Genomic DNA, 18,299 nt, shown 5'->3' with positions numbered 1-18,299 from the left:
TTGTTATATATACAGTTTCATATTCATCTCTATCTGGATTCTCTGTTATGGTCTGATCTTTATTTGTGTACTCCTGTGCCTATGTCTTACTGATTTACTTTCTATAATTTTATAGTATGATTTGATAGCTAGTAGTGAAAGTCCACTTCGTTATTGTTCCTTTGCAAAAATTTTTGGATGCTTCTCTTACATTTACTCTTTCAAATGAATTTTAAATGCAAATTTGTCAATCTCTGACCTCTCTCCCATCCCATTGAGATTCTGATTGGAAGTTCATTTGGGGAAGTTCATTTGGGGACTGACTGTTGATACTTTTTATAATATTGAAACTTCTCATCTAGGCCCATGGCTCATATCTCAATTTGTTTGGTTCTTTTTTTATGTTATTCAGTAAAGTTTTATGGTTTCACTTAATTTTAAACTGATTATTAGATAGATTGTTACCCAACCCCGTGCTACTTAATTGAATTCTCTTATTAGCTCTAATAGTTTTTCATTTTGTTCTCTAAGGTTGCTAGATTAGCAGATATATCAGTTGATTGATACAAATATTGATTGTATTTTTCCTCTATGTTTATGCCTCATTATTTTTTCTTATCTGTTGCATTGACTATATTATCAGAACAAAGTTGTCTAAGTGTAGCCATCTTTGTCTTCTTCCTGACTTAAATGAGAGTGAATTAGTGTTTCTTTATTAAGCATATTCACTTTTGGTTCCTATCACATTAAGAAAGGTTTATTTTATTCCTAATTTATTATGGGCTTTTAATTGAGGATGACTAGTGATTTTATCAAATGACCTTTGCAGGCCTATGAAAATGACCCTTATAGTTTTTCTCCTTTAAACAATTAATACATTTTATTAACTAATAGATTTTCTCACGTTGAACCAACAGTTTGAATTCAACAGGCTTCGAATAAAAACTACTTTGTCAAGGAGTGTTAATCTTTTAATACACTATTGGAGTTGATTTCTTCCTAATCTTTTTTAGGATTTTTGCATCGATTCATAAGGGAGCTGGTAATTTTCTTGTGTTATCTTTATCAAGTTTGGGTATCAGGGTTGTATTAGTTTGATAAAATGAACTGGGAAATCTTGCTTTGTTCTTAGGCTTGGGAATAGTTTAAATAAGGAATTATCTATTCCTTAAAGGTTTGGTAAAAGTTACCTTTAATTTCATCTGGACCTAGAATCTTTTGGGGGACCAGATCTGTTACAACCTTTTCAGTTACTTCTAGGGTTAATGGTCTAGGGTGGAATTTCATTCATTTTTGTATTCCCAGCTTCTAGGTAGTGTCTGTTTTATAGTGGACATTGTATATATTTGTGTTGAATGAATGGTTAATTTTAATTTTGTTGCTAAGAGGTATGTATGGAACATATGAATTAGTAGTTATAATAGCTGAGAGTTTGTGACAGGTACTGGTCTGAGTGCTTTTCAGGTATTTGTTTAATCTTCACTATAACTCTCTGGAGAAGTTACTGTGAATATCTCCATTCTACAGTAGAAACTGAGGCACAGAGAGGTTAGGTAAATTGCCTAAGGGTATGAAGCCCATTAAATATTGGAGCCAGGATATGGCAAAAATGATGATATTTGTATTTGGTGGGATTATGAATGTTTCAAAATAATTGAAAAAAATTTAACAGTATCTTATAGTCTTCCCAATTAAAAAAAAAAAGAATTAAGCATTTTCCTAACTTTCTCAGAAATTTTTCTTCCAAGGGACACATACCAGTGTGTCAGTAAGTAGAACTTGGGAAGTTTTAAATTCAGTTTATTTTCTCTTTTCTTTCACGTAAGTGTAAATGGAACGCAACACATCTTTGGGGCATATTACTACTCTGCTTGATTAGCAGGTCTACTCAGATTGTTCTACATGATTGTTATTACTTTACAGTAGTTGTCATAATGTCACCCAATGTTTTGAAAACACTTTACAATTTTGTATTTTATAGGTTTTTTTAATTGATTAAATTCTGGCTTGGCTTCTTCCTGATAACAGTTTGTCCTGTTGATTTGAGAAGTAGTATAACTTTTTATCCTCCTCGTCAGGTTCTCAGCTAGTGGTTTCCATGGGCTACATCTCAGGCTTCTGATCATTCCACCCATTTTACTGTAGACAGAGTACTTTGTCATTTAAGAAATCAGATGTCAGGGATTAGCCTTTGTGGGATTATTAATGTGCTCCTCACACCAATTTAAGGAGCTCTCCTGAAATGAGATGTATTTTCTTTGGCTTTTTCACTGACATGAGTGAAGCCTTTTTTGCTCATATAAAGAAGGGTAAGTCTTCAATTGTTCATCCGTTCTGCAAATATTTATTGAGTGTGCCTAAAGTCCTCTAATTTGCAGCTTTCAAATGATAGTTTATCTGGGTGTAATCAGGTCATCTTATCTAACCTTAAATAATTATCTGACCTGTGCCAGAAGAGTAATTTATTAATTTACAACTCGGGGAATTCTACTTCAGTGACTGGAAAACTCATTTCTGCTTATTAACTTAATAATGTCTTTGAATTTCCTAGATATCAAGAAATCAAAAGCAATCAGATGGTTGCTTGGTGTGTATAGAGTCAGCAAAGGAAATTACATAGTCTTTTGGAGAAATTTCATTTGGATTGTGATAAGCCTAAGGAATTATTCATATTTCATCTTTTTTTAAAAATTAATTTTATTTTTGGCTGCATTGGGTCTTCATTGCTGTGCGCAGGCTTTCTTTAGTTGTGGCGAGCAGGGGCTACTCTTTGTTGTGGTACGCAGGCTTCTCATTGTGGTGGCTTGTCTTGTTGCGGAGCATGGGCTCTAGGTGTGCGGGCTTCAGTAGTTGTGGCACGTGGGCTCAATGGTTGTGGCTCATGGGCTCTAGAGCTCAAGCTCAGTAGTTGTGGCACATGGGCTTAGTTACTCGGATCTTCCCGGACCAGGGCTCGAACTCGTGTTCCCTGCATTGGCAGGTGGATTCTTAACCACTGCACCACCAGGGAAGTCCTCATATTTCATCTTAATGATTTTATTTTTAGGATGGAAAAGTATTTATGTTTGTCATTTGTTCCTTTTCTTTGTATTAGATCAACACTAATACATTCATACTTTCCTGGCTTCATAGAGATTACCACCCTTTAGGTTGCACTTATTACATTAAAACCTATCTTTTATTTCAGTGTGGTACCCCTTTTTTTTTTTTTTTTTTTTTTGCGGTACGCGGGCCTCTCACTGTTGTGGCCTCTCCCGTTGTGGAGTACAGGCTCCGGACGCGCAGGCTCAGCGGCCATGGCTCACGGGCTCAGCCACTCCGCTGCATGTGGGATCTTCCTGGACCGGGGCACGAACCCATGTCCCCTGCATCGCCAGGCGGACTCTCAACTACTTTGCCACCAGGGAAGCCCATCAGTGTGGTACTCTTAACATTTAAGGTTTCCTTCCTTAAGAATATGTTTTCCTGAAGTTAACCCTAGGTTCTGGGACTTAACATTTTCTGACCACTAATCACAACTCAGATTTTGAGAAATGACTTCATTTCGGTTGTTAACTTTTTTTGTTGCTATTTAAAAGTAATAGGTTTGTTTTGGTTTTTGGCATGGATTAAAAAAACAACATTACCCAGAAATAGCCACAGTTATTATACCTTGATACATAATTATGTAGACCTTTTCCCATATATATATGAGATATCTACATCTATATAATTGAAATGGAATCATACTATACCTATTTTATAATCTCCTTTTTTTATCTTAATAAATTGTATATGTCTTTCAGTGTCCATCTGATTGGGCCCCATCTTGGGGTCTCTTAAGTCATTCAATAAACATTTGTGTACTACTATGCCAGGTGCTATTCAGGATGTTGGGCATACAGTAGTGAACAAAACAGTAAAAAATGATTGCCCTTGTGGAATTTACGTAGTAATGGGGGATGACAGACAAGCAAAATAAATTAAATCGATAGAGCGTTAAGCAGTAGTAAATGCTATGGGGAAAAAAAGGCAGGGAAGGGAGTTAGGGAGTGTGGGAGAAGTGATGTTTCAAAAAGTATAGTCAACAAAGGCCTTGTTGAGAAGGTTTTTGAATAGACATAAAGGAAGTGAGGGAATGAGCCAAGAATGTGCCAACAAGGAGAGTCTAGTGTGGAGCAGAGTAAGAGAGGGGAATAGTAGATGAGGTCACAGAGCAGTTGTTGGGGCTGGGGCTGGGTAGCTGAGTATGAGATCATGTAGAGACTGGTCGCCTGTTATACAGGCTTTTATTCTGAGTGCAGTGGAAATCCAGTAGGAAGTTTAGGGCAGAAGAATGACATGGTCTAACTTATGTCTTAAAATGATCATTCTAACTGCTGTGTTGATAATAGAATGACCAGGGGTATGTGTGTGTACAAGAGGCACAGGGGCAAAGACAGAAGCAGAGAAACCATTTAAGAGGCTGTTGCATTAATCTAAGTTAGAGATACTAGTGGCTTGGATGAGGGTTAGTGCAAAAAATGGTTGGATTCTAGATAAAGTTTGATAATGGGCATGATAGGATTTGCTGGCAGATTGGATGTGAGGTATAGCAGAAAGAAGAGTTAAGGATGACAAAAAGGTTTTTGGTCTGAGCAACTAGAAAAATGGAGCCACCATCAGCTGAAATGCGGAATACTAGGGGGAACAGGTTTGGGGGAGAAGATCTAAGAGTTCAGTTTTGGACATAACAAGGTTGAGGTGCTTATTACACATTCAAGTGGTGATGTTGAGTAGGCAGAGGTCTTGGCTAGAGATAAAATCTGGAAGTTGTTGCCTCTTTATGATACTTAAAATTATAAAACTGGATGAAATTGCCAAAAGAGTCAAGATAGAAAATAGAAGAGCTCAGAGAATTGAGCTCTGGGCTCTCATTGATTAGAAATTTGGAAGACAGGAGGAATAAGTAGAGGAGTCTGAGAAGGGAGCTAGGAGGAAAACCTAGAGAGATTCCAGCTTTGGAGACTACGTGAATACTCTTATCTGGTCTTAGCATACCCCTCCAGACCCTGTGGATTGCTTTTTCTCTTCTGTGGGTCGCTAAAATTAAATACATACACCTCTTCCCCTATGCCTTTTAGCTACCTTGTACTTTAACAAGAAAAAGTTTTTGTTTAAAAAAAAAGTCAGTGTAAATACTGTATGTATCAAGTGAAGATAATCTCCTAACAACAGCTCATACACTTACTGGGGTCACCCTGAGCAGTTCTCTCTGTCACTGCTGAGGTGGAACCAACATCTCACTTCCAGAGGGTAAGCAGCCGATAAAGGGGAAATCAGTGGCTGATCCATTGAGGTGTCCCTGGCAATTCCAAGTATTTGTATAGGGTCAGCTTTAGAACTTCAAGGAACTAGACTCTCTCTCAAACTTGATTATTACCATTTACTTATTGGTTAGTTCAAGCATGTGATAAACTGTTCTTCTAATTAGTCATCCCTCAGTATCCATCGGGAGCATTGGTTTCAGGAACCCCCCCCCCCCGGGGATACCAAAATCTGAGGATTCTCACCCCTGATATAAAATGGTGTAGTATTTGCAAATAACCTATGTACATCCTCCTGTATACTTTAAATCATCTTTAGAGTACTTGTAACACTTAATACAATGCTATGTAAATAGTTATAAATACAATGTAAATGCTATATAAATAGTTGGTGGTGCACGGCAAATTTAAGTTCTGCTTTTTGGAACTTTCTGGAGATCCCCCCCCCCCCCCAATATTTTCAATCCTTGGTTGGTTAAGTTCGTAGACGCAGAACCGGTGGATACAGAGGGCCAGCTGTACAGCATACCCCATTTTATTGCACTTCACTTTATTGCACCTAGCAGATAGTGCGTTTTTTACAAATTGAAGGTTTGTGGCAACCCTGCGTCTAGAAAGTCTGTCGGTGCCATTTTTCCAACTGCATTTGCTCACTTCATGTCTCTGTGTCACATTTTCATAATTCTTGTAATATTTTAAACTTTTTCATTATTGTATTTGTTATGGTGAGCTGTGCTCAGTGATCTTTGATGTTACTACTACAACTTGCTGAAGGTTCAGATGATGGTTAGCATTTTTAGCAATAAAGTATTTTTAAATTAAGGTTATGTACAATGTTTTAGACATAATGCTATTGCACACTTAGTAGACTACAGTATAGTGTAAACATAACTTTTATATGCACTGGGAAACCAAAAAATTTGTTTATTGCAGTGGTCTGGAACCAAACCTGTGATATCTCTGAGGTGTGTCTGTACTAGCAAGCAGGGAGGGTGTATTAGTTACTTATTGCTGTGTAAACAGGTTATCCCAGAATTTAGCAGCTTATAACAACAGACATTTATCATCTCACAGTTTCTGAGGGTCAGGAATTTGGGAGCAGCTTACCTAGGTGTTTTTAGTAAAGGTTTTCATGAGGTTATAATCAAAATGTCTGCTGTAGCTGCAGTCATCTGAACCCTAAACTGGGGCTGGAAGATCCACTTCCAAGATGGGTCAACTAACATTGCTGTTGGCAGGACGCCTCAGTTCCTCACTGTGTGGACTTCTCCATAGGACTTCTTCGGTGTCTTCATGACTTGGCAGCTGGCTTCCCCTAGAGTAAGTGATCCAAGAGAGAGAAAGGAAGAAGGGAAAAACCATAAAGCCTTTTTATATCCTGATCTTGGAAGCCAAACACTGTTCTTCCAGCCATACTTTATCTATAAGAAGTGAGTCACTAAGTCCAGTCCACATTCAAGGGGAGGAGAATTAAGCTCTGTCTCTTAAAGGGGAGGATTATTAAAGAATTTGTGGACGTATTTGAAAACTACCACACTTTAACGTTTGGCCAGAAATTACTTACATTTCTCCCATGTGCAAAATACATTCACCTCCTCCCAAGACCCACCAAAAGTCTTGTCCCTGTACAGCATCAACTTGAAATTCAGGTGGTTGTCATTTACTTAAGTCCAAGTGTGGATGAGGCTCTTTGCGTGTAGTTCCTCAGACATAATTCCTTTTGATGTGGAGATCTATAAACCAAAGAGGCAAGTTTTCTACCCCTCATATATACGCAACGTATAGTGATGGGACAGGCGTATAATAAACAGGTATAGAGCTTCCTGTTTAAAAAGGGAGAAGATGAAAGGCACAAAGAAGTCACTGATTCGTAGCAATTTTAATGTTTGTCTGGATAAGTGTTGGACCTTCCTTGATTAGGACTTAGTTCTACTTCTACGCAGGAATGCTTCTTTGTAGCTCTTGTTTCCTCCTTCCTGGCTCTTGATTCTACCCTATGAGTCATTCTTTTCCATAAAAAGTAGTCCAGATTTGCAACTTCATAGTTTTCTTAGCCTGCTTCTTGCCAGTAGAATTTTGAGGGCCCAAAGGGTCTCTTTTCATTTTGTACTGCCTCTGTACCTTTCAGTTTAAGCTGGCAGTGTTTCTTTTTACTATTAGTGAGATTCATGCCATTAACAATAGTTATACCCACAAATCTTTTTATATAATCTCTTTTTTTACCTTGGGCTTCTTCTGGGATTGCTGAAGGACAATACTTGTAGTGGGATAGAATTATATCCCCCCCACCCCCAAAGAAATGTTCAAGTCATAACTTCCAGTACCTGTGAATGTGACCGTATTTGGAAATAAGATCTTTTATACGTGTAATCAAAATAAGGTGAGGGCTTCCCTGGTGGCGCAGTGGTTAAGAGTCCGCCTGCCGATGCAGGGGACACGGGTTCGTGCCCCGGTCTGGGAAGATCCCACATGCCGCAGAGCGGCTAGGCTCGTGAGCCATGGCGCTGAGCCTGCGCGTCCGGAGCCTGTGCTCGGCAAGGGGAGAGGCCACAACAGTGAGAGGCCCGCCTACCGCAAAAAAAAAAAAAATAAAAATAAGGTGAGATCATATCGGGTTAGAGTGGGCCCTAATCCAATGGTGTTTTTATAAGAAGAGAGAAATTTGGACACAGAAGACACAGAGAAGAAAGTCATATGACGACTGAGGCAGAGATCGGAATAATGTGTCTCCAAGCTAAGAAACAGCAAGGATTGCTGGAAACCACCAGAAGCTGGGAGAGAGGCATGGAATAGATTCTCTCGTAGAGACTCCAGAAGGAACTAACCCTAATAGCATCTCAGTTTCAGATTTCTGACTTCCAAAACTGTGAGAGAATAAATTCCTCTTGTTTTAAGCTACCCAGTTTGTGGGAATTTGTTAAGGCAGCCCTAGGAAACTAATACAACACACTTAAGCTTCTTAGAAGCTCAGTTGTTTAATTGAATAGCTCTCTAGGCACTATGTGAACTTTCTGAGGTCTTTTTTAAAAAATTTATTTATTTTTGGCTGAATTGGGTCTTCATTGCTGCGCACGGGCTTTCTCTAGTTGCGGCAAGTGGGGGCTACTTTTTGTTGCCATGTGCAGGCTTCTCAGTGCGGTGGCTTCTCTTGTTGTGGAGCACAGGCTCTAGGCACACGGGCTTCAGTAGTCGTGGCATGCAGGCTCAGTAGTTGTGGCTTGCGGTCTCTAGAGCACAGGCTCAGTGGTTGTGGCACACGGGCTTAGTTGCTCCGCAACATGTGGGATCTTCCCGGACCAGGGATCGAACCCGTGTCCCCTGCATTGGCAGGCGGATTCTCAACGACTGCGCCACCAGGGAAGCTCCTCTTTCTGAGGTCTTAACAAAGAATTTTTATAGCCACACTCTTGGCTTCCTCTTTAACCATTTTCTTGGCAATGCCCATGATTTGATCTTTGCTCAGAAACCATTTCTTTCTTTTTTTTTTAAGCTATTTCTTAATTTTAGTATCATTTGCCATCTGGAGAGGCCAGAAATTTTCAGAATTATCTAGTCTTAACTCCTTTTTAACTATTCTTCCTTTAATTTATTCCTCTTCTCTTGCATTTTAATACAGCAAGAAGAAGTCAAAAGGAACCTTCAACACCCCTGTCTGGAAATCTTGTTAGCTACATTATCACCCCATTCATGAGCCACAGCTTCCACTTTCCATGTTATATCAGGCAACAGCTTTTCCCACTACATACATAACAAGGATCCCTTTCCCTCCCATTTCCAAAAACATTTTTCTCACTTTCCCTTAAGTACTCACCCATAACTTCCTCAAAAGCCATCATGCTTCTACAATTTCTTAAAGGCTCTTCAAACTTTTACTCACACTCTCCTCAAAGTCCTTCCAACTCTGCCCTCTGCTGAGTTCCAAAGCTACTCCCGCATTTTAGGTTTTTGTTACAGCAGTACTCACTTCTAGGTATCAAAATCTGTACTAGTTATCTATTGCTGTATAACAAATTATCCCAGAGCTTAGAGGCTTAAACAACAGATATTTATTATCTCATAGGTTCACTGGGCCAGGAATCTGGGAGCAGCTTAGCTGGGTGGTTCTGGCCCAGGGTCTCATGAGCTTACAGTCAAGACATTGGCCATTGCTGTAGTTATCTGAAGAATCAACTGGGAGTTACTCAAAGTCTGGCAAGTTTGTTCTCGCTCTTGTCAGGAGGCCTCAGTTCTTTATCATGTGGGCCTTTGCACAGGACTGCTTGATATGGCACTGTCCCAGAGAAAGTAATCCAAGAGAGGCTGCAAGGAGGAAGCCACAGTGCCTTTTATGAACTAGCCTTGGAAGTCAATTATCCCACCATATTCTATTGTTAAGAAGTAAGTCACAGTATGGTACTGGCATAAAAACAGACACCTAAATCAATGGAATAGAATAGAGGGTCCAGAAATAAACCTTTGCATATATGGTCGATTAATTTATGACAAAGGAGCCAAGAATATACAGTGAGAAAGGACAGTCTCTTTAATAAACGGTGTTGGAAAAACAGGTAAAAGAATGAAACTGGACCACTGTCTTACACTATACACAAAAATTAACTCAGAATGGATTAAAGACTTGAACATAAGACCTGAAACCATAAAATCCCTAGAAGAAAACAGGCAGTAAACTCTAAGACATCAGTCTTGGTCATGATTTTTTTGGATGGCTCCAAAAGCAGAGGCAACAAAAGTAAAAATGAACAAGTGGGACTACATCAAACTATAAAAAGCTTCTGCATGGCGAAGGAAATCAACAAAATGAAAAGGAAACCTACTGAATGGGAGGAGATATTTGCAAATGATGTATCCAACAAGCGGTTAATATCCAAAATATACAAAGAACTCATGCAACTCAACAACAACAAAAACAAACAACCCAGTTTTAAAATGTGCAGAGGACTTCAATAGACATTTTTCCAAAGAAGACCTACAGTTGGCCAACAGGCACATGAAAAAATGCTCAACATCACTAATCATCAGAGAAATATAAATCAAAACCACAATGAGATATCACCTCATACCTGTTAGAATGGCTGTTATCAAAAAGGTAAGAAATAACAAGTGTTGATGAGGATGTGGAGAAAAGGGAATGAACCCTTGTACACTGTTGGTAGGAATGTAAATTGGTGTAGCCACTATGGAAAACAATATGGAGGTTCCTCAAAAAATTAAAAATAGAACTACCTTATGATCCAGCAATTCCACTTCTGGGTGTTCATCTGAAGAAAACAGAAACACAAATTTGAAAAGATATACGCATCCCCCTGTTCATTGCAGCATTGTTTACCATAGCCAAGACATGGAAGCAACCTAAGGGTCCACTGATGGATGAATGGATGAAGAAATTGTGGTACATATATATAGTGGAATGTTATTCAGCCGTGAAAAAGAATGAAATCTTGCCATTTGCAACAACGTGGATGGACCTTGAGGGCATTATGCTCAGTGAAATAGATGAGACAAAGAGAAAGACAAATACTGTATGATCTAATATGTGGAATCTAAAAAAAGAATTCAGTAACCGAGTTCACAGATATAGAGAATAGATTGGTGAGTTGCCAGAGGCAGGGGTTGGGGTATGGGTGAAATGGGTGAAAGGGGTCAAAAGGGACAAATTTTCAGTTATAAAATAAATAATGGGGATATAATGTATAACACGGTGACTGTATCATCAGGGAAATGCAAATCAAACCCACAATAAGATACTATAGTTAATTACAGTATTATCATTTTAATACTGTATTGCATATTTGAAAGTTGCTAAGAGAGTAGATCTTAAAAGTTCTCATCACAAGAAAGTAAAATTTTAGAACTATGTATGGTAATGAATGTTAATTAGTCTTATTGTGGTGATCCTTTGCATTATATACAAACATCAAATCATTGTGTTGTACACCTGAAAAAAAAAACATGTAGGGCTTCCCTGGTGGCACAGTATGGTTGAGAGTCCGCCTGCCGATGTAGGGGACACGGGTTCGTGCCCCAGTCTGGGAAGATCCCACATGCCGCGGAGCAGCTAGGCCCGTGAGCCATGGCTGCCGAGCCTGCGTGTCCGGAGCCTGTGCTCCGCAACAGGAGAGGCCACAACAGTGAGAGGCCCGCATGCCGCAAAAAAATATATATATATATAATGTTATTTGTCAGTTGTACCTCAGAAAAAAAAAAAAAAGTAAGTCATTAAGTCCAACCTACACCCAAAGGGGGAGTATAAAATAACTTGTGAACATATTTTAAAACAAACACATAGTATAGTTAGCTATTGTTGAACTGGTACAAAAGGACCCTTTAAATAGTATCTTGCACAATGTGCATAACACACAAAAATGGAACTACCCTTGTTGTAGGGAAGTGGGTCCAGAATCTCCCTGGCTTAGCATCCCTTTCAGCCTCTCATTTTGCTGCCAAGGATCCAAGAATCATAGTTTGAAAACTAACCATACAATCAGATTCCTTTCCAGCTTAATTCATAAAAATCTATTAATACATAAAGTAGCAGAGTTCAGGAAGACAGCCATAATAGCAAAGTAGCACTCTACCATGTAGTGGACTGATTTCTGGTGCTCTCTATTGTATAATAGTGAAAAGCCATTGTGTTTTGGGGAAGGAGTTGGTGATTAGTCAGCCATGGATATCTATAGAGTACTTTCATTAGCCTGTTGTCTTATCTAATTTTTTTCCTTCAACAGAGTACTACAACAGATCATTGCAGGATTCATTCCTGGATCCCCATTTTCTTGGTAAGTAATTAATTGCCTTCTGTCTTACTCTCCTGCAGTAGCATCATTTTAGGTATGGTAGTATCTGTGCCATAGTGAGAAAGAAAGAGCTGCATAGGTGAGTATATAGGTGTAATTGGCAGGCTGTTAAAGACTGCCATTGTCTGCTGAGCCCAAACTTAATCAGAACTTATTCTTTATAATTCAGGCTCATGAGGGCTATCCTGGGCCCACAGGATGTCTGGGTACTGGGTGTGTCTGATTCTATTCATATTCAGGTGTAAGAGTTGTGTTGAGGTGGGGAATGAAATGGTCCCTATCAGGCTTGGTATCTGATTTGTGTGTTTCTCTAGATCATATGGGAAGATTTTATTCCTTAAGAATTTCTGAAATTGAAAAGATACTGCTTAACTTCCTTGTTTTTGAAAGTAAGAAGGTTTTTCAGAAGAAATAAGAGTATCAGAGTGACACGTACGGTACGGGTTAAAGATGGAATTTCCTCTTGTCTGGACAGTTATTTGCCATTTCTGACTCTGCCCCAGAAGGCTTCTTTGCTCAAAGGGACCTCAGTCCTTCCACACAGTTACCCTATTTTCCAGCCTCTAGTTTCTTTAAACGTGTTCCAGCCAAAGAGTCTGGATATCTGTCATCCAGGCTAGTACACCAACAGCTCCAGAAAGAGGTGCTGCCAAGTCCCTTTTGTGATTCCTCTAAGTTGTGATTCAGAGACACTGCTGTGGCTGCTTCTCTACGTGAAAGCTCCTCATTGTCCAGGACCACAGGCCGAGTCTTAGAATGAGGGAAGTCTGCTGTCGATTCTTGCTGATCACGAAGGGAAAACTCTCCTTAAAAAGCAGCTCCATCTATGTTTAAGTTAAATGGGCACAGAGAAGACAAACTTTTCTTAACCAATAGGCGATGAGTCACTCTTTTTGCTCTGGTTTGTCATGTGGTATTTTAGGTAGCTTCACATTTTATGTTGTATACAGTTAAGCAAAAATTCCTAGAGAATGAGAGACTGCCTCTGGATAATCTGTTTGACCTTGAAATTATTGAGAAATTCTTTGCCACTTGATTCTAGAGAACTGGTGACTTTCCAGCTCTGAGAGAGAACAGGATTCCTCTGCCAATCTTTCTGTGGTGTAAGGCGGAGCCTGGTCACTCCATCTAATGCTCTGTGTCTCATCTCATGTATAGGAGCGGGATGCTGCACTCCAACCCTGGGGACTATGCCTGGGGTCAGACAGGGCTTGATGCCATTGTAACTCAGGTGAGGAGCTGCCTTTTGAGGGTGTCTGTTCAGTGTGTCTCATGGTTCCACAGGCTTCCTGCTTTCCTTCTGCTACTTTCTGAAACGGCAGTCACTCTGCTTTCCCTAATAGTTTGAGCTTGTGGGTTTCCATTTTACTAAAGGGATAGATGGTTTATGGGTTTAGCATCCATGTACTTTCTTGATCCTAGGGACTTTCTAGAAGATAGCTTCAACTCCAAAGGAAGAAAAGACTTCTATAACAAACAATATTTTATATTTTTGTCCTCTTGTTCAGTCCTATGAGGATCCTATTAACAGGTACTTCACAAAAAAGAAGGGTCTGCTCATATGTTGAAGCAGGGATTTCTGCTAGATGGAACAAAGTAGGGGAAGGAAGCAGAGAAAAAGGTATTCCCATGCCATGTATAATTGCTTCCACTTGTTTATGTTTATTTTAATTTAATTGGTTTTTCATTTCCCTTGTGGATTGCTGAGACTAGAAAGCATGTTGTTTATATCCAGGTCTTCTTGTAGGCAGTAATTTACCTATTTCTTGGCTTACCTTGTGCTATTTTCCATACTCTGACCCTTTTTTTCCTTTCAGCAAAATGAAGTTTTTGAACTGGTTAAGTATTACGTTTTGTTAAGCTGTAGTTTTATTCATGACATCACAGCCCTTTTGCTGTCTCCGAAGTTGCTTTATGCCCAGAGGTGGGCCCTGCAATGATGGATCTGTCTGTGGGCTTATACTAATGTCACTCTGAAATTGTAAAGCAATTATGAGTGTTCTGGCAGCAGGAAAGGGCAAACCCAAGCCTCTCATAGCCTTGCAGAAGTAAGAGCAACTAACATTTTTAATATCTGCACTGTTCTCAGCTGGAACAGCTCCCTCCCTAGGGATAGTTAGATGTCTACCACTTCTTCTTCTTCTTTTTTCTTTTTTTGTAGCTTTTAGGACAACTGGAAAACACAGGGCCTCCCCCAGCTGACAAGGAAAAGATCACATCTCTTCCAACAGTGACAGTAACTCGGGAACAAGTTGGTAGGTTCATTTTCATACGTATTTTGTCATCTTATTATCTCTGTTCAGAATCTGAGCCATTTCCTATACTAAAGATCTTCAAGTGGAGCTGTAGCACTCCTAAAATTTATACCTGGGTGCCAGATATGGAAGGTACCTGCCCCTTCATTAGGGTTAGTCAACAGGTAATTCCTGAGCAATTACCATGTTGGTTTTCTAGATGCCATGCAGGAAATAAAGAGGTACAAAGGTATAGAAGACTTCATTTCTTAAAGAACTTACTAGGGGAAGCAAAACTTACCAAATGATTAGACAATAGTATAAAAAGTGGTTGAGCAGATGATACTGACTTTGGGAGAAAAGGAAGAGAAAAAATGGGAGGCTAGGCATTTGTTTCACATCTACCCTATACTCAGGTACATTAGACATAGACATTATTTTATCTATAAGCACTAAAAGAACTTAGTGATAAGGGACATTATTCTGGACTGGGAGTTTCTTTCCCCATAAATTCCAGTTTAGAGTCAGAAGATTTTAAAGACAGGATGGGCCATCTTAGAGAGATTATTCTATATATGGAAAAGTATGAACCAATGAAGAATGTCAGCATGGACATGGTGTCTGGATCAGGTATAAGGAGTGTAACCTCATTAGACCTGAAATAGAATCTGATTTGGGGAGTAGTGGGAGGTATGACTGGATAGGAAGGGTGGGGCCTTGTTGTAGAGGACCCTGAAACTGGCAGAGTAGTTAGGGCTGGATAGTTTAGGTAGTAGGTAAGTTTTGTATGTCCCCAAATGGAAGAATGAGGGAATTTAAGTGGTCATTAGGGAAGATTAGTTTGGAGGGTAGTGTCTAAAATAGATGGGAAGGGACTTCCCTCGTGGCGCAGCGGTTAAGAATCCACCTGCCAGTGCAGGGGACACAGGTTCGAGCCCTGGCCTGGGAAGGTCCCACATGCTGTGGAACAGCTAATCCCGTGTGCCACAACTGCTGAGTCTGCACTCTAGAGCCCCTGAGCCACAACTACTGAGCCTGCACTCTAGAGCCCGTGAGCCACAACTACTGAGCTCGCATGCTGCAACTACTGAAGCCTGTGCCTAGAGCCCGTGCTCCACAACAGTAGAAGCCAACACAATGAGAAGCCCATGAATCACAGCAAAGAGTAGCCCCCACTCAATGCAACTAGAGAAAGCCCACGTGCAGCAACAAAGACCCAACACAGCCAAAAGTAGATAAATAAATAAATTTAAAAAGCAATCATTAAAAAAAAATAGATTGAAAGAGAGAGGAAGCAGAAACAGAGATTTAAGGGGCTGTTGCAGCATCCTGATGGGGTTCAGGTGATGGTGGCAATGCTAACAGAAAGGAAAGGGTAGACTCAGATCATTTTGAAGAAAGGCTTTCATCACTGATTGCATAATGGGATAAAGGAGGGGAAAGGGTGAAAGATGATTCTAAGATTTTGCAACTCTATAACCACAGAGGTGGTGCTGACATCAGGGCTGGGGGAATTGTGAGCCGGCCCTGGTTTGGATGAGGAGGTGATGTGATGTTTTTAATTTTGAATTTGTTGATTTTGAGGTGCCAGCTGAGAATCCAAGTGAAGATGAGCTGGGAATTGCTATGAAGCTGATATTAGGGAAAAGTAGCTGGTAGCAAAATATAGGATATATCTGGAAGGCCTGGAGTCGGGGATGCTACCTGGGAGGCTGTTAGAGTAGAGTAGGCATGAGAAGTAGAAGCTAAAATTAGGGCTCAGGTGGTGGGAATAGAGAGGAAGGAGTGAATCTGTTAAGTGGTATTTTACTCCAAATGCCTTGAGTACTGTGGAGCATGTAACATACATAGCCCAGCTACTGGAGAGATAGACTAGCTGGTATTACTAGCCAAACTTGGGAAACTTGGAATTTGCTGCCTGGTATCCCCCATTCAGTTTGTAGCCATTTTCTCTTGAGAAGAGGGCTTCCTGTCTCTGGACTTGGAGCCTGAGCTACCCTTGGGGCTTGCAGTTCTGTAGCACTATCTCTTGGTACAGCTTTTAATGAACAACTTGTAAAAGAGGCTTTAGGGTAACCATGATGAAATAGGATGTGTGATGTAGAAAGTAGTAGGGTAAAAGTGGCTTGAGACACTGAATGGGAACTGCCAAAATTGCCGAGATGAGTCCTTTGGTTGTGGTGGACGGATTGCCAGTGTTTCCTAAGTAGAAACTGCCAGAAGGCTTTCACACACTTGGGAAGATGTTTTTCCTGTTTTACTTAAAAGATAATCTAAGCCCCAGTTCTTCCAACTCTTTACATTGAAAAGTAGGCCTTATATAGTTCCTGTCTGGGCCTTATTGGAACAGGCCCATTAATCAGTCCTCCTTCTCATAACCCTGTCTACTACCACCTCTATCCCCAATTTGAAATAAAATTCATGCTTCCTATCTGCTTCCACCTTGGGTGCACTTTATCTTTACTTTGTGTATTCCTTTGGCTGTTAAAGACATTGGGCTAGTTTTTTTCTTCTTTTTGCTTGTTTATTTTAAAAGGTATTTCCTCCTCCAACAGATAAGGGTTTAGAGTGTCCAGTATGCAAAGAGGATTACACAGTTGAGGAGGAAGTCCGGCAGTTACCCTGCAACCACTTCTTTCACAGCAGTTGTATTGTGCCGTGGTTAGAACTGGTAAGTACAGACAGCTCTCATCTGTGATGGGGCAACTGTGCCAGTCATATCTTCTTGGGGGGATGGTTCACAGTAAGGGTATAGTTAACAGTTAATTGGTACATGTATACAATGGAATATTACTCAGCAATAAAAAGGAACGAAATTGGGTCATTTATAGAAACGTGGATGGACCTAGAGTCTGTCACACAGAGTGAAGTAAGTCAGAAAGAAAAACAAATATCGTGTATTAACACATATATGTGGAATCTGAAAAAATTGGTATAGACGATCTTATTTACAAAGCAAAAATAGAGGCACAGACGCAGAGAACAAATGTAAGGATACCAAGGGGGAAAGGGAGGGGTGGGATGAATTGGTAGATTGGGATTGACATATATACACTATTGATACTATGTATAAAATAGATAACTAATGAGAACCTACTGTATAGCACAGGGAACTCTCCTCGGTGCTCTGCGGTGACCTAAACGCGAAGGAAATCCAAAAAAGGAGATATATGTATACGTGTAGCTGATTCACTTTGCTGTACGGTAGAAACTAACATAACATTGTAAAACAACTATACTCCAATAAAAAATTTTTTAAAAACAAACAAAAAAACCAAGCAGTTTTAGAGAGCCAAGCAGATCAGATTTTAGTCCCTGGCTAACTCCTAGTAGCACCATTCTGTGTTTTAGATTATTAATCTGTTTGGAACTTCTCTGACCAGGGGTTAGCAGACTACAGCCTGCAGGTCCCTGTGGCCTGCCACCTATTTCTGTAAATGCAGTTTTATTGCAACACAGCCATGCCCATTTGTTTACAAATTGTCTATGGCTACTTTTGTGCTACATCAGCAGAGTTGAGTAGTTGCAACATAGATGGTGTGGCCTGCAACGACTAAAGTATTTACTGCCTTTTCCTTTACAGGAAACGTTTGCTGATCCCTGCTCTAGACCATCTCAGGTCATTGTTTCTAGTTAGTTCTGCTTGGTGATATGTGTTAGCTATTGTTAAGTTGCTGCCTAGAATTCTCTGTCAGTTCTGTTGAAATTCTGTTTGGGAGATGTCCTGGTGTTACACGTGGAGCCCAGCGTACATTCTGTGAGAATTCATGCCCTTTTGGTTTTTCTACCTGCTAACTCTCAGGGTTTCTTAAGTGTTTAGTTCTTCCAGCTTTCGTGTCAGGCTATTCACGTGGACTGATATCTTTCTGTTTCAGCACGACGCATGTCCTGTATGTAGGAAGAGCTTAAATGGTGAGGACTCTACTCAGCAAACCCAGACCTCTGGGTCCTCTGCAAGCAACAGATTTAGCAGTGACAGCCAGCTACATGACCGATGGACTTTCTGA

The 18,299-nt window shown here is 40.1% G+C and overlaps 1 protein-coding gene across 1 annotated transcript in view; it reads left to right on the top strand.

Annotated features, from left to right (window-relative positions):
- Positions 1-18,299, top strand: part of RNF115 (ring finger protein 115) — a gene marked incomplete at its 3' end in the record, with an annotated part of 59,084 nt that extends 40,785 nt beyond the window's left edge. Inside the window, exons 5-9 of the mRNA XM_079698686.1 lie at positions 11,990-12,040; positions 13,217-13,289; positions 14,220-14,313; positions 16,848-16,963; positions 18,168-18,299. Of these exons, the coding sequence (XP_079554812.1) occupies positions 11,990-12,040; positions 13,217-13,289; positions 14,220-14,313; positions 16,848-16,963; positions 18,168-18,299 (466 nt within the window). The remainder of the gene's footprint in view (positions 1-11,989; positions 12,041-13,216; positions 13,290-14,219; positions 14,314-16,847; positions 16,964-18,167) is intronic.

The sequence above is a fragment of the Hyperoodon ampullatus genome (assembly GCF_949752795.1).
Source record: "Hyperoodon ampullatus genome assembly, chromosome: 2".
In the NCBI taxonomy this organism is placed as follows: Eukaryota; Metazoa; Chordata; class Mammalia; order Artiodactyla; family Ziphiidae; genus Hyperoodon; species Hyperoodon ampullatus.
Note: the sequence above shows the minus strand (reverse complement) of the source record. Positions and strands in the feature narration are given on the sequence as shown.